This window comes from Uloborus diversus, chromosome 3 (genome assembly GCF_026930045.1).
Source record: "Uloborus diversus isolate 005 chromosome 3, Udiv.v.3.1, whole genome shotgun sequence".
NCBI classification, from domain to species: Eukaryota; Metazoa; Arthropoda; class Arachnida; order Araneae; family Uloboridae; genus Uloborus; species Uloborus diversus.
Genome location: NC_072733.1, coordinates 210,104,148 through 210,121,993, shown reverse-complemented (window position 1 = coordinate 210,121,993; position 17,846 = coordinate 210,104,148). Strand labels below are relative to the sequence as shown.

Here is a 17,846-nt window from a genome sequence, read left to right as displayed (position 1 = left end):
AGAAAATTTACCTGCTATGTCCCATAACTGGACTTTGATAACCTCTTTTTCTGATTTCCATAATACTTTCATTGCAAAATCGACTAAAAATAAAACCAAGCTGTATGATACAAGTAATCATTTCAAATACGTCAGTAATGTAAACTGACTAACTAATTAAATTACATTTGCTTAAAGAACGATAGTTTACTATGAAACGGGTAATTTTTCATTGTACCCCCCCCCCCTTTCCCAAAAAAAAGGAAAGAAAACTTTACAGGAAAGGTAACTTGAAAGTCAATTCGCGAACTGTGAGAAACGGAAAAAGAGTTATTAAAACAAACACTAAGTAAAATGAGTAACTACAAAAGTAGCTATATCTCTCATTTTTCGCAAACGGTTTCCTTTTTTGGATATTGCAGTACTTAGGTGGGTCGTCAGCCTGAGACAGAGATTTTTTACAGTAGTCCCCTAAATGGTTTAGTAAATATAGGCAGAATTTATTGCAACTCCTACTACATGTGGCGAGCTTCATACCAGGTACATTAAAAAAGTAATGAGCATGCTTTTTTCGTTTTTTTTTCTTTTTTTTTTTTTGTTTGACGTGAAGTTCATCGCAACATGCTCTAACTGGTGGGGGGGGGACTGTCTTTGCAAGGGCGACCGAACTCGGGGAAATCGTTCAGCGTGAAAACTGATATTATCCTTAGTAACACTGGGCGTGGTTTCGGAAACGCTCGAGGAACGATACACTAACCAAATTTTGCATCCAAGTCGAGAAGAATGTTATGGAAACATGCCAAATGCTTCAACCATATCTTCAAAGATGACTGCTTATCAGGAACCTAAGTCGGGAAATGGCACCAGTTCCAATCACGGGTCTCAGGAAGATCTGTGCAAAGCTCGTGCGAAAAGTGTTAACAGAGAAACCAAAACTGTGGTCAAGAACCAGGCCACTGCGGTTCCTAAGCTCTACTTCATTCCAGACTTGGCACCCAGTTATTTTTTTGTGTGTCCTCGCTTGAAGAAAGAGCTCAGGAAAACATAGGGAATCTGTTGACAACATTTAAGCCCTTGTTGCAAAGGGGAAAAAACATTTAGAAGCGATAAAATGGAGGGAGTGAAGACTCATTCATGAAACCAAGACCAGAAGTCCACGTGATAGATTTTCAAGCAAAGCATTGGAAGAAAACAGGTTTTCTTTCGCTTGCTTCAAGCAAAATGTGCCAACCATTCGTCTTTTTTTGAGTCACGTGACTTGGGGTCTTAGTGTCAGCTTTTGCTAAGCCGATGATTGGACTTGCTCCCTCTATTTTAATTCCTGCTCTAAGGGAAAAAAAAGGTTTTGCGCGAAACGATTTCCTGAAGCTTTGGCTAATAGGAGCGAATTCAGCTCGGTCGCCATCGATAGACAGACCCTATACTATTTTTTTTCGTCAGTTAGAGCAGGCTGCGATGAACACTCACTTCAGAAAAAGAAACATGGTCATAAATTTCATAACGCCTTAATAATGTAAGATATGCTGTGTGAATTAAAAAAGTCTCTAAAAGCTTGTTTGCTGTACAAGCAATAGAGTTTATTGAATGTGTACAGGCAGTGTCGTACCCGGCATGGGTGACACCCGGTGGTGGTAATTAGGTTTTAAATATTCTATGTAAACGGGAAAAAAAAGAAATTCAATTCAATTTTCAGAAACAACTACACTTTTTTGTTATAACGAAATTTGAAGTGGTTAGTGTTCAAAAAGACAAAAAAATACTATGAATGCTTTTCATATAACTTGTCCTAAATGTATGTGTGCAAACCGTCGATAGGTCAAAAAAGTAAGATATCGTATGAAACTGAGGGCCCCTTAATTATTTCAAACGCATCTCAAACACGGGTGTATTAAAATATGAACCTAATCCTGAGTATAGTAATCGCTCCTAGATGTGGGGTAGGAAAGAGGGGGGCGGGGGTTTTTCCCCGGGAAAGTTTCAAATTTGTAGTCTTAAAAATGGGGGGTTTTTCAGCTTCATATTTTTCAACAACTTTCAAATCCACTTTGGGTGTCCCCCCCCCCCCCACACGGCTGACACTCGGAGCGCACCGCGTGCCCCATCTCTCCCCCCCCCCCGTAGTGACCCCACTCGTATAGGGTATTTCTAGGGCATATCACGCAAAATAATTCTTCGAAGTGTAGAATCAGGAAATGAGCTTTTTAATTTTTATTCTCGCAGAGATTTTTAAAAATAAAATTGCAGCTGAGCAGCTTTAGTTGTAAAGTGATTAGAATTTAACTCGCAAAATGACTGCAATGTTTTGTTTTTTCAGAATGCCAGATTTTTTTCCAAGGATAATGGTTCTCTCTCCCGTTTCAAGTTATAAATTTTATTTAAAAGTTTAGTACTTTCGTTGATGACGACTTTAAAATGATGTAGAGATGATATCGAACGACCTTTTCAAGCCTGCCTCTGATTGAAATTTAAACTAAAAAAAAATATAAATTTATTTACGCAACCACATGCGCATATAAAGACATAATTATGTAGGTATGCATATGAGCAAAACCTTAACAACGCGTTCATTTTTAAGCAGATGGTCAGAAACAGTTTCAGATTTATACTTAAGTTAAGCTTGGATTATAGAGTGTATTGATACTTTAAAATGGAGCAAGATATATTCCCATTTGTGAGCCATTCACTTTATTTTTAAAAATCTAGAGCATAACTTTTGACATTTTTATTTATTTATTTATTTATTTATTTTTTGAATTAAGTTTTCCTTTTGTTATACAGATTATATTAAACTGAAGAAAAATGTTTTCTAATACGAGACAGGCGTGTATAAACAGCTTGAATATTTTTAACCTTAATCTCTAGCTATTTTTTTTATTATTATTATTTTTTTTCATTCACCACCTCCACACTCTTTCATTTCTATAATGAGGCGTGTGAAAGAATAGCAGGAATCTGATTTTGCTTTTTCTTTCTTTCCTTTGTACTCATAAACCTCTCCAATGGCTCTTCAAATGTGTCATTTCCTAAAAGCTTTCCTCGCCGACTACCCTTATCCAAAAATGAAGTGGATGAAATATTTCACTAACTCATGGCCATCAAAAGCGTCGTCAATATGTCGTAGAGTAATAAAGGAGACGAGTTCCGGTTATAATTGCAATAAGTGTTCCCCTATCTCATATTGCTCAAAAAAACTTTTCATGCTTTGATGACAGAAATTTTAAGACTAAGAAGATCCACAACTAACGAGTAGTGCTCAAAGTGAAAATCAATTCATGTATCAAAATGAGATGTTAAGAGCGATTAAATAAAGCCACTGAATACACACAGCGCAGTACATCTGAGTGCTCCAGATATCTAGGAACGCGGTTCTCGTTTTCTCACTCGAGTTCCCGTAAATGTTTTTGTTCATTTGTCCCGTAAATGTTTTTGTCCATTTGTCCCGTAAATGTTTTTGTCCATTTGGTCCCGTAAATGTTTTTGTCCATTTGTTCCGTAAATGTTTTTGTCCATTTGTTCCGTAAATGTTTGAATTTTGTCTTCGCTTGTTTGCCCTTTCAATTCTCCTAAACACCGAATTATTGTTACCATTTTATGTTTAAATGTGTCTGCATCGCATCTTTTTCTTGTTATAAATGTTACGGTAAATGTGATAAATCTGATGATTTCATACAATCCCTGCTGATTGTTCACAATTTCCACTAAAATTGGTGAATGTGATCAGTTATTGAATATTTAGCCATATTTATCACATTTACCGGTTAATTTATATAATCCCCAACTCGTAATGGGGTATGTAACAAAAGTGGATACTTTGCTAAAATTCGTTCGGGTTTGCGCAGCTACTTTGCTTTTTCTATGACGTATAGTATCTCTACGCGACGAGGATTTTATGTCAGATGTACTTGTCTGCGTCTGCTTATTTAGTGACCATGTTAGTAGGATTTTAATTTTAATTCAATGCAATAATCCCTTTACTAATCCGAACCCTATTAAACTGGATTTCGTTTATCGGTACAACCAATTAGATGTACAATGTATAAATAAAATATGATTTGGCATAGTAATGTATCTTTGTAGACCTTATTTTGTAATTTTGTTATGCATTTTTTATACTTTCTCTTCAGTTTTTTGTTTTATTCTGTTGAATTCAAAATACGATTTTTACTGCGTACAATAAGTTATGTACCTTGACTCATTTTTTCGGTTATTTTGTTTGATCCGTACTTTCATTAATTCGTGCAATTTGGCACCCTTATTTGTCTGGAATAATGAGATTCTACTGTATTTCTGATTGCGTGCTGCCAAAACCTTTTTTTTATGTTTGCTTTCTCGCATTAATAGAGATTCTAATAACGGCAGATATGCTTCAGCGTTTCAATTTCAAGTCAGTAAATGTTATAAAACTCGAAAAAAGTAAACAGCTGTTTGTAGACGAAAGAAAAATGTGATGATTTGATAACAAAGGTGATAATTAGTAAAAACAAAATTAGTGGAAAAAATCGAAAGTTAATCATAGACTTCGCCTAAGACATAAGATACAATAAAAGTTTTGTGTATGTTGAAACACTAATCTATGCCGTAAATAAGACAACTGTAATGTTAGATTTTACGTATATTTTGAGGAAATGTTTACCGTAATTCGTTAGGCACATTTATCAGTAGGCCATGATGGCAGAAACAGAAAGTTAAACAAGCCCTAAAGAAGGTACATAAGTATACTATCGAAGCAGCTTATATTTTTCAATATATTTCACAATATATATTAGGGTTGGTTGGGGGAAGTGGGTCACTGGGGTAAGTGGGTCAACCCTCTAAAGCTGAAATATGGATAAAGTTTTCAAAATTTTTTGCACTGATCATGTTAAATTTTATCACAGTCCCATTTCATGGAATTTTTTTTCTAGGTCATTGTACTTAGTCACAAAAAAATTCTGAAAGAAAAATTTTTGCTAGTTCGAGCAACATTTTTCAAAGAAGTGTTTCTAGGTTAGTCTTTATTTTTTTTTATGATAATTAATTTTTCACGTATAGTTTAACTTAAAGTTCATACAGCAACAAGAATTTTTGCATAAAATATTATTAATAAGTGTTTTAGAGGAGGGGTCCCGCTTGCCCCGTAAATTTTTGCAAAAGAGGTAAGTGGGTCTCCTCACTATGCGGTAAGTGCGACCCCTTGTAATAATGGGGATTTCAAAATCAAAAGCAACTGTGATTAAATATTTGTATTAGTGAAATACAAGACAACTATGATAACTTAGTAGGAGTTGATAGTTCAGTTAAAAAACTGCTAAAGCTGGTGATTATGTATTTGTGAAACATACATGAAAGAAAACCATAAAGACTTAAGTAGGTCTAATGTTGGAAGTTGATGATACAAATTAAAAAATAGTGTTGAATTTGCAAGAACGCATAGTAATAGTGACACTTTTTATTGGCATGATGCAGATCATGTAGGAATAATTACTGAGGATGAAGCGATAATGGTTCTTCCATAGCAAACTTTATATAGACGCAGTCATTTAGTGTTTCCAATTTCTTTTTCAACTAATAGTTTTGGCTTATTTACTCAAATTGATCTTAATCAACTCTATTACGTTCATTAAACACGCCTTTATATGTAAAAGTAAAATATATACCTATAGACTTTCAATGAACTTCACAAATGAAATTGTTTTGTTTCTCGTTTTAAAATTTTCCGTGATACAGATTTAAAAGACAGTAAATATTTCATAAATGGATGCATTTATTTTAAAAAAACAATTCACACTAAAAATGTTCATACTTTATCTGACCTCCTTACACCTTTTCTTAGATATGCTTCATTTAAATTTAAATAAAAAGGGGGTGATTCACTTACCCCTTATTATGGGGTAAGTGGGACACTCATCCGACTTTTAAAAAAATATTATCATTAAGAATATTTCAAGCATTATTTTAGAGAGTAATGATGAACTTTTGTTTATTAATAATGTCCAAGATAAAATAAGACAATACGTTTTCATTTTCAAAACGTTTGTATAAAGTTTCAAAAACGAACTATTTTCAAAAGGGGTCCCTCTCACCCCAACCAACCTTACGTGCATAAAGTGTGTTTCATAAAATATCTAATGAAAATAAACTAATGTTACTTTTGTTCATTTATTTTGAGATATTATTGTAAGTTTTAACAGCCGTCAAGTCGCTTTTCTAATTCTTAGTTACGTATTTTCAGTAATTATTATTATTATTATTATTTTTTTTTTTTGAATTTAGACCTATTAGGGAAAATTATCCGAATTTCTAACATTCTCGATTACGGGTCGGCGATGACAGAAAAAAGAAAACCCTGTGAATTTGATGAACATGCAATATTTGATCATTTTTATTAGGTTTCATTGTGATTATGACACCCGTGGTAGTAATTTGTAGTACACCTCCCCCCCCCCCCCTCCCCCATCCCTCCTCTTTCTCCAAAAACAAATTGTGTATGCAAGCAAGAAGTTTATACAATTGCCAGAAATAAATTTCAATTTATCTGGAAAAACAAAAATTTGCATTGAGAAACAAGTATAAACTATGAACACATTTTATAAAATTGCCCCTGCAGTAGGGTAGACCGGGGAAGTTTACGCGGATTTTTTTCAATGAATTTTCTAATTTTTATATTTTAACCTAGGAAATTTTAGGCATTGTGGTTTCATGAAGCAGTTTAATGAAGTCAAAATTTGTACATTGAGTTGTTGCTCAACCTGTGTTTTAACCGTAAAAAAAAGTTTAAGTCCAAGTCGGTTGCGTAAACTTGCCCCGAACTCGGGGCAAGTTTACGCATCGAGTGAGGCACGTTTACGCATATTAAAAAGAATACCAAGGAGTAAGTGAAATAGATATTTAAGCAAATTGCATGTATGTAAATGTTGCCTGGCCGCACAATTCTGGAATGAACCCTTCGGAAGGAGATCCACGAGAAACAGAATAGAGCAGCAAGGGGTCTATGGCATAAAAATGTTCGGGAACCTCAGATTTAGAGGCTTATTCCGGTACCCATACGAAATTATGCAACATCGGATTGACGTCAACCGTCTTCACAAAGAAATAATTTAAAAGGGTAATCAGCAAACTTTTGTTGCTTTAAAAATCACAAACGTATGTGTGACTTTTTAAGCAAAAAATTTTATATTTAATACAGACCTTTTTTTAATTATTTCTTTTTAATGAAATATATTACCGTCACGTGCAGGTCAAAATGACCGTTTTCGGCGGAATGGCTACAGACATAATTTTAATTTAAGTAACATTATTTCTCAACAAATGAGATAGGTTTCCTTTATGTTGGAACCTTAGCTTTTAGAATCTACAATTTTTTTTCGCCATTGCTATATCAGTAGAGCAAATAATATTAAGTAATGTGTATAGCAAACTACAAGAGGTTGAGTTTCGATGTCCCGCACGTGACGCCTGCAAGTAAATTAAATTTTAAGTGACAAAGTTGTTTAATAAAAATTATACTGTGTCAGAAGTATCTTCGTATCAAATCTAAAGATTAAAAAATGTGCTTACTCCTATTTAATTGAAATATTAAGATCTATAACAAAATGTTGGCGATTGTATCGAGTCGGATTGTACCGCACTTGAGGATGGAATGGCTCTATAGCATCGCATCTTTCGCGCTAAAATTGAATCAAGAGAAAATCTCATAGACTGATTTGAAATCACTTTGATTTTCTATGCAAATCTTTAAATGGTTATAAGTATCACTCAAAAATTATGCGAAAATAAAATACTTACAAGTAAAATCTAAAAAACCATACCTCCTACAGTTCCTTTGTAGTCTTCCCGAAACACATCGTTCACGTATCGCTGTACAAATGATGTCTTACCAACTGTTGCATCGCCAACTATGATGACTTTGAATGATCTTTCTATAGTTGATACCGTTACTATAAAAAAAAAAAGTTACTTTTCACAAACATAATTCTTCAAAATTCTTCTGGTACATTCATTAATCTACTAATCACGTTTTAGTAAAGCAACTATGGTATATTTAGTAGTCTACTAATCACGTTTTAGTAAAATGACTAAACTACGAATTTTTACTTACAGTGTCCAAGATATTATTTTTTTTTAACTAATAACCGTAGAACATTCGATATATGATAAGATAAATATCCATGCTAACTTCCTTGTCATGTTTTTTTTTTTTTCTTTTTTTTTCTTTTAGGCTAGTTCGCATTTACAAACATTTTGAACTTATAACGAAATATATTTACCTCTAAACTCTGATTCTTGATTCTGTAAAACACCAAGAAATTACTCTTATCATTCAAAATATGTTAAAAACAAATTATAATAAATGTATGTTAACGCATATTATGCAACATTTTTTTTTTTTTTTTTAAGAATAAAAGTAAATGATGTCTATTTCTGCAGTGATTAACAAGTCACTAAACATTGCGCGATCATACTTAGAATGTAATAAGACTACTAGTGTGTTCAACACAAGTTGTAGTAAATGTGTTTAAAAATAATTTGAAATTTTAGAATAAATGTGGTATATATATATACAATTAGTTATCAAAATAATGGGAACACTTGGAAAAAAAAAGTTTGGAATCGCTACATCGCTACTCTGCCGTAAATGTTCTGTTTATAAAGGAGTCCTTCTAACTATAATCACTCACACTGGTGAACTCAGATCGTGGTTGAGTTCTGTGGTCACTTTTGCTGCTGTTGTTCACTTTTTGGACATTACAATCCACTTCAACACCCGTCGGTTTCTTTTACTGAACTTATTTTTCCTTCCACTGTTTTGCTTTGCCAAGCTTTTCTTAACGCGATGTGTGTATGCTAGCATGACTTTCGATACTGTATCTCTAAGAACGCCAAAAATTTGAGATGTTTCAGTTACATTTGCTCCAGCTAGATGCGCTCCAACAATTTGGCCTCTTTAAAAATTTGAGAGGTTCGACATTTCACGCGCTTGAAAAAAAATCCGAGACTTCCAGAACTTTCGTTAAACTACCATATACTACCAGATCATATGCATTGTTATTTATAAAAAAAATAGATATCTACTTTCATTCTTTATTACTTACGAGCGCATTCAAAAATGTCTCTTTTATTCACAGGTGTTTCCATTATTTTAATAACTACTTGTATGTGGGTGATTTTCTAAATGCGTTAACTTTGCCATTGGCAAGTTGGAAAAATTAATCTTATAAGAAAACTTGGGTTGTAGAGTTTTATATGAAGACCATGTATTTAAGTATACAAACTAATTGTCAGCAAAGAAAAAAAATATAGATTTCAACTGAGTAGTAGTTTGAAATTTAAATTGCCTGAAGGGGAGGAGGTAATTACTGTCCGCTAAAAGCAAGTACTTCCAGAACTCATGAAGATATTTTGTTTTTTATTAAATTTATCCAAAAAGACATCATTTAAAATAATATTTATTAAAACTTTATTAATATTTTTTAAACAGATTATCTACAACTTTTAATTTTCTTTGAGAATTTTTCCTTTTGTACGCTAAAAACGTTTTTATATCACTAATGTTTTAATATCACTTTAAATCGGACCACATTTGTAAATAAGCACATTGTGTGTGTGTGTGTGTTTAAATGAAAACATCGTTAGTTGAATTTAATTGCAGTTTTCTGTGTGCAGTAACAAAAATTATTTAAAAAAAAGGGGACAACTATGACGATAAACTGAAAAACAGTTTTAACAGATTTTTTCTTTTTTTCAAGATATTACGTTCTTTAAAGTGTTGAAATATATTTTGCTTATTTTATCTAATATCAAGGGCATAGAAATGGGAAGAAATTGGTTTTGATGTCACATTTATTACGACACATAATTTTATTTTCAAGAATTGTTTATCTTGTTCTTGAGGTAGAATTTTTATTCTTGATTTTCTCTTTATCACTCATATTTAAGCAGTGTATCTAGAATTTTGAAACTAAAATAAGTAACTAAAACTGAAAATGTGGTAACATTTCGCAAGAAAAGTCTTTTTTTAAAGTTGGTAATCTAATTTCTTCTTAACCAAAGCAAAAATTAAAAAAAAAAAAACATAAGTGTGTCCTAAAAACCAACACATTTAAAAATGGAAACTAAATACAATTGTAATTTAGAACACAATACGAAGATAAAAAGGTAAAACAAAAACGAACGCAAACTTTCAATTAAAAATTTGATAGAAATAAAAATTACTTTTGAAAAATATTTTTTTAGTTAATCAGTTTCACTTTCTACATTTTCCAAATTAAAACAAGGTTCAGAGCACAAAATATCCAAAGCTACGGATTCATTAATATTAATTCATGAACAAGAATCTCAATAGTAATTATTAACAGCTATACATTGAATTTAAGATAAGTATAAATACATTCTTATTTATACTTATCTTAATAACATAATTCAATATAAAATCTTATGCTTACTTAAAATTTACCACCTTCTTATTCTCAAAAAATAGCAGTGTTCTTATTTTGATCTTGTTTGAAATTTGACAAAAGGAACTAAATAACACATCAAAACTAACAAACTAAATGTTTTAATAATCTAAGAAATTATAATCCCTTATAAAAAGGTAACTGTCCCCTCTAAACTTTATTTCCCTTAAGAACATAAATTACAGGCACAGAAATTACAAAACAAGTTTGATCCAGTAGAAATAGAACCTTTTTCATTTCTTCAAATTAACCATTCATACGAGATCTATTTTTTTTTCCAAGATCCAAAAGGTCGCGAAATAAATACTACAATAAAAATAAAAACTAAGGTCATCCTAAGGTTCATGGCTTAGTATCTGGTTCATTTATGGTTCAATTGGCTTTGTGAATTCGTTGAAAATGCCCCATAAAAATAAGTGAAAAATGATTCTGCGTGAAAACTTAAGTTTATATTAAGTTTGGCAGCAGTTTAATAAAACACAGCAAATTGGCCTTATTAGGTAAATATTAAATGCAGATCGATTGCATGTCTTCAGGAGTTAACATTTTCAATTCTTGGAAGCCTTTAGATAGTTGATATAATTCAAAGAGATACAAGAAAAGGTATTCGAGCTGAAAAGCTAAAAATTACCGCCTGATAGCCTAAGACACGACAAAATTGCAAGCTGGTATACTCTGCCGTGTGTAGGTAAAGGGCAGCCACTGCAAATTTTTCATTTTTCTTTTTTTTTTTTGCATTTTTGTCATCTATCGTACGTTATCTTTAGTGTACAAGCTCTCTTATTTGGTTTCCGCTGAAAAAAAGGCGCGAAAAAAGCATCTAATTCCAACATTTTCCTATTGTTAGTATTGAATCCACCACACATTTCTTCAAATATCTCGAAAACTTATTTCTGCAGATACTGCCGTTTACCTGCTTACGGCAGTAACTGAACAACTCAGTTCTGGCATCAAGAAATTGAATGTTTCGTCCTTTTTATGCCTATTAGTATGGAATATCTATAACCGAGATGCAGACGAATTACCTCATATAAAAACCGAGTATATCTTCATGCAGGTAGCTAAATATATTTTAGCTCGTCAGTCAAGTCCGCACATTTACATTCCCAATCGATTTTATTTACACTTAAAACTCACTTAATACCATCTTCATCCTGTTAGTGAAATTCATTTTTAAGCAACATGTACAGTAGGAAAGTGTATAAACGTGGATGATTCCCTGCGCAATCAAAACCATCATAGAAATCGCCACACACTTTATAATGTTTAACAAACTATAAATTTTTCTGGGAAAACAAACACACACGCGACACGAAAGCGAAGTAGAAGACTGTTTGTAGTAGGGGAAAAGGGGGTACATGTAAACATTTTTTTTTCTTTCATTTTTTTAATTTCTCAGAAAATATTTTCAATTTTTCACAGAAAAAGAGTCCCCATGATTGAATAGTCTTTTCTTTGTGCCGTGGAATTTTTTCAGATTTTTTAAAAGATTATTTCTATACTTAATGGAATTTTTTTTAAAATGTCTTCAGTTGCTCACATGTGCCCCTATAGGGGGGCAGATGTGAACACAATTGAAAAATGCAGGACGAGCATCATATTTCGACGAAAAACTCGTTATAATGTAGCATATAGGTATACACTAATTACATTCAAGGGCTTGTAACCTATACTGTCAGTTTTGAATTGCACAGTAGCTGTTATTAACAAAATATTTTTTTTCTCAATTACAGAACTCTGCTCACTGTCAAATTTTAAAGTTTCATAGCATGTTCAATAGATAGACAAAGAAAAAATTGTATAAGTCTACTAAACAATACAAAGAATATTTTATTATGTAAAGTATATTCTTGTCATATAGTACGTTTAAGCTTAATACAGAATATGATGATGAATTTTAAAAATTTTCTAAACTTCAGTTTTTAGTTAAAGGAAAATGTTTTGTCTTTATTTTCCATGCAAATATTATATACCACTAAATTTTTAGCCAACTATTTAGTAATTAACGAATTAAAAAAATAATAAAATAAATAATTAATAATTATGTAATAATTATTGACGATAAATTTATAAAGTGATTGCAGCAGAATAATAATTATAAATCTCTACATATATTTTAACACTTATAATAAGCCTATTCTAATATTTATATTTGCGAAGAGGATATGGGAACTGTTCACATTTGTCCTACATGTTCCGTTCACAAGTGCCCCGGCATCTACCTTAGAACTAATTTTCAAAAATAAAGAATTTTTAATTTTATTACAAAACTTAAACATTGGCCTAAATTTACGTGAATGTTCTTATAATGGTTTGCAATAATTAAATTTAGCTTATTAGTTAGTTTAAAATATGTTTTTACACGAAGAAGACAGTGATACAAGTACATGAGCATCTGCTAAAACAAAGAAGCTGTTACCACAGGAACATAAACTGGCTCCTAGCTCTGAAAGTTTGGTTAAATAGTAGGGTAGGTAGTGCTATTACTTGAGAATTTTTTGCTTGACGTTATCCTAGTAAAACATACCATGATCACATGTGTCCCGTGCTCAATCTTTTCCACTATAGACTTTTCAAGATTAAACAACGTAGCGATATTAAACTGATTTATTAAATCGCATCGAGTACACTCGAGATTATGGCACTTGAAACAAATGCTGCAATCTAAGATATTTCATATGGCACTGTCAGTTTTAAAGTTACAGTAGAGATTTTTCTTTTAATTTTACTGGGAATAACTTAACATTTTTCTTTTCAGAGCGTGTGCGATTCTAGCCAGGGATCCTCTGGTTTTGGACCACATGCAGAATTTAGACTTCTTTATTAATTACATGCTATGTATTAATGTAATTCTTTTTTCTCTTTTATGACTAGGGAGAGGTGTCAATCGAAACTATAATGGCTATAAATTGTATTACAAATCGAATTATCATTATATAACGAGTTAAAAAAATTAATCTATATACATATTTTACTCAAAGATTGTTTATGTGTTAAAAATTACCATGTTACATAGTACGTGATATTGAATTTACAAAATATTTAATCTATGTAAAGCAGATTGTTCATAAAATGCAACAACGATGTTTTTTGTTCATTTGTTTTATTTTATGCGTTTAGTTTGAATTGACTTTTATTATCCTTTACCCTACCACGGCTTTTTATTTTCCTAACTTTTTGTTATTATGCCTTGGTTTTATTTTGTTTTTTATTATTTTAGTTTGTTTTATATTTTAAAAAGTTTGAGAAAATTTATTTAGGTCGGTATTTGGTCATGCTTTATGCTTTTGTACTTCTGAAATGATTTTTAATTTGTCTCCTCGCATAACATCTGTCAGAGTCGTAAAACCGTTGGCGTAGTAAGAGAACTGCGAAATATTAAGCAGCGTTCAGGTGGGATCACGAAATCAAAAGTCAGCTCTACGCATGTCGAAGCTAGCATAAGGTTGCTTTAAATATACTGGTAAATAGTCGCTTGTGTATACATTATTAAAATTTAGTGCCTTATATTAAAATATTATTCTCGACCTGAGCAAATTTAGTCACAAATTAGTTACTTTAACTACTCCCTATGCGAGAAATCCAGTTTATAGCCATTGATTTCTGAATACTGTCAGCAAAACTAAAGGGCAAAAAATAAAAAACATCAGTTCTTTTTTTACCGACCGAATTGTTATTTAATGACTGATTTCGCCACAGTAAAGTTAAGAATCACCTACTTAAATTACAGATTTAATAACAGAATCTTCTTTACCCACGCGCATAAGGTTGCAGCATCTGAAAATATTGATTTTAAACAACGGTAGTTGCATTGCCTAAGACTTCAGTTCAGAAAAAAAAAAGTTTTGGGAAAGATATTCCAAATGAACAAAACGGTTTATTTGAGCAGATTTAAAGATTTATTTTATTTTTTCTCTTGTGGAAACCACGTTTACAGGCACCCCATCTGTCAGATTTACCAAATCACGTCACCAATTACCCAACTTATACATCAAAATTATCTCTTAATATCAACAAAATAGATGATATTAAAAAACTGATTCTACATATTCCAACTGATGTTTTGCTGTTTTGTGGACATTTGAAGACATGACCACTAAACTATAATGAAATAAATTGTAGGGTCTGGTGGGGAAAAGAGGTCAATAGGGTAAATTGGTCATATATCGAATAAAAAGCTATGTAGTACTTGAAATAAATGGAAGACTGGGGGTATTTATTTCATTTTAGATTGAAACAATTAGGGATAAGTTTCGAACAACAAATTTTATTTCAGTCCGTACTTTATATCGTGAAAAATGTCTTGTTGCTTACTTATGATATATTTTAAAATCTGAACCTCTCTTTTAACTTCTTTGTAAAAAAAAAAATTCATTAAAATTTATATCAGATTGGCTGTGCCGACAGCTTCCCGGATGTCTCAAGAACACGTCTACAAAAACAGCTAAACTGTACTCTTGTTATATAACATTTCAGAACGACTTAAGTAAGATGGGGTAAAGTGATTATATAAGTTAGGTTTAACATATAGCCTTCATCTAAAATCATTCAGTCATTATTCATATGGCAGATATCAGTTAAACATTAATTTTACTAAACATTTACTGTTTTTAAGGTAAACTGGATTAAGTAAAACTGAGCTTAAAAGTGATTTATGGATGCCTCGATTGCCAAATCGATTAACTCCACTTAAAAAAAAAATCCTCATTTCCGCTTTAATAGTGCTTTATCAATGCTTAGCATGTGAATTGATATTAAAGTTTTGCTTCAGCACATTTCTGACCATGTGATTTTAAAAAATGTAACACGAGGGCCTATTCACTCCAATAGATAACACTATCTTCTTCATCACTTTTCTTGACTTTTTCTTTCATGAAGTTAATCGATTTGGCAAGTGAGGCATCCATATATCAACTGAGTTCGTGCACATTTTTAATCATATAATGCATAAAAAATTCCTTGCATTTCTTCTGCAACCCCTGCTTTAAATTTATTCCTGTCGAATAATTTGTCCCCCTCCCCCCCCCCAAAAAAACTGTTAAATTTCAATAAAAAGTAGCTTAGACCTAGGAGTATTTCGCAAACATTCAGTAATTAGATAAAGCTTAATCATTTTTTCCCTTCTGTTTTTTAAAAAAGTAACATTTTTTAAAACTCTCTTCTGGTGTAATATTTATTTATTATGTAATATAGGTAATTTGCAAAATACTCAAAAGTTATCTTTAAAATATTCCTAAATGAATAAAACATTTCAAATTATCACACCTTCCCTGATTATATTGATGAAATCCAGGAGTAAAATATGAATAAAATTCTTGGTGACCCAACTTTTGATCTTAGTTGACTGTCAAAAATTTGTAATTTATTTGCATGAAGTTATTTTTTTTCAAAAGACTTAAGTGTGGTGTGCTGAACATAAAAAATTATGGTTATTTATGATGGTTTTATACCTAATTTTTTTTAACTATGACCACTTTAGTACATCTCAGGTCATTAACACATATGAAAAAGAAAATGCCATTAAGATGTTTAAATCAATTCCTTCAAAACCTTCAGTACAATGTGTTTTTTTTTTAATGTAATGTAAAAAAAAAAAAAAACAATGAACAAATTTGATTTTTTTTAAATTTTGCATTTATTATTTACCTAAGTTGAAAAGCCTGATTTTTATGACAATTTTACCCCACCAGACCCTATTTAAAGTATTTCTCATTCACTAGTAAGTTTCCATCAAATTTCGGAATTTCTAAATAAGTAATTAACAAGTTTTCTCCTTATATGCAATGTCTTAATATTTTTATTCAATAAATGCATATTTTATAACTCAAATATTGATTTTTTTTTCCAAAAAATACCGCAGGAGGGGTTTTTTTTCCTTTCTTTTTTATTTATTTATTTATTTATTTATTTTTGAAAACAAAACAACTCTCAGTTTTAATTATTTTTTATAACATCCTTAATAAATAACAGTTTTAATTGCAATTAAATAATGCTATTACCTACCAAAATAAAATAGTAAAAGTTCAGGTATAACATTATCCAAATTTTAATAAAGCAGCTCCTAAAAATGATGTGTTTAAGCGTTATTACTTTTTCGAAATAAACCATTCAATTGTTGAAACGTCTTAATATCACATACATTTTTAAGTAAAAATCACGAGTTCAGCTTATCGTATATGAGGAAGGCACCGGTGAATAATTTAAGTAGAGATGGATGAAAATTAGCATAGATAAATGATTTGGTATAGATATCTGATTTTTGATATAGATTGCAGTTAATTATTTACCTTGAGCAGATTCTGTTAGGAATTGATATCCTGGATGCTCCCATCTGTGAATAGGACCTGTGTATCCTGCGATGAAAACTCCAGAGTTCTCCAACTCCGAGTAAGTCCTGCTTAACACACTTGACGTATTCAGTTGAGAATTATTCAGCTGATCTTCATCCTCTGATGAGTTTGATTTTGGAAAGGGGCTCGATCCATTCACATGATTAGCAATCATCATCATAGCTGTAATGGGAGAGCTATTCATTTGAAGAGTGATTGTTTTTTTCCGCTCAAGCAAAAGAAATCCACATTGCGAAATAAATAAAACAAAATCGTACGGATCAGGTAAGGAAACTTCGTTAGACTTCTTGAAAATGCAAATGTTGATTGGAAATTTTCGCAAATATTTTCCGCACCGGATAACAATGTAAGAAAAGCTTTCTTGTTTTGATAATTTAACAATCGCTGAAGATGAAAAAGATCGTTATCTCTTTTGCAGATATCACCAAGTTCAACGCTTTGCTTTTATCTTCCTTCTTTTATGTACTCTATTTTCCAAACAGCTCAAAGACATCAAAGCAAAGCACCGATATTCGAGCTTACTTGCTCAAGGAACGGGTAGATGAAACTGCAATCAAAAAATAACTTCCGAATACGATAAAAATGAAACGTCATTTTTACAAATGTAGAACAAACGAAAAGCTCTTCAACAATATTTATTTAATCGTGCCCCAAGTCAGGTCGATATCCATCACACATTTCTTTCTCGAATATCTCAATTAAGTTGGAACATTCACCACTTTAATAGCCATTCGTTTTTCAAAGTATTTGCTCGATTCCTCCTCAAGTTTGCAATGCCAACAAGTTTGTTAATAATCCAAAAAATCGCTTCCCGGCTTATGTAATGCATGGGCCCCACAGCATGCAAAAAAGTTTTGAAAAGCAATCTTGCCTGGCTGGTTTCAGTCACAAGATGCGAATTGTCACGTGTTCTTGAAGGTTACAAACGCTCTTGTGAGCCGGGCGACCTTCTGCTTCGAAATCAATACCCGCACCTCGTAGTAGAATAAATTTGCGATCGACGGGGTTCGTTCGAACCTATATTTATGTATCCAACATTCCGCGGTTATTAGAATGTCTCTTATCATTTAAACTAAATCGTTCG

The 17,846-nt window shown here is 31.8% G+C and overlaps 1 protein-coding gene across 1 annotated transcript in view; it reads right to left on the bottom strand.

Moving 5' to 3' along the window:
• The window catches only part of LOC129218554 (ras-related protein Rab-7L1-like), a 38,420-nt gene extending 20,828 nt beyond the window's left edge, over positions 1-17,592 (bottom strand). The window contains exons 1-3 of the mRNA XM_054852857.1: positions 16,700-17,592; positions 7,767-7,895; positions 12-83 (exon numbers count right to left, since the gene is read on the bottom strand). Of these exons, the coding sequence (XP_054708832.1) occupies positions 12-83; positions 7,767-7,895; positions 16,700-16,946 (448 nt within the window). The 5' untranslated portion in view covers positions 16,947-17,592. The remainder of the gene's footprint in view (positions 1-11; positions 84-7,766; positions 7,896-16,699) is intronic.
• Positions 17,593-17,846: the final 254 nt, after the last annotated feature.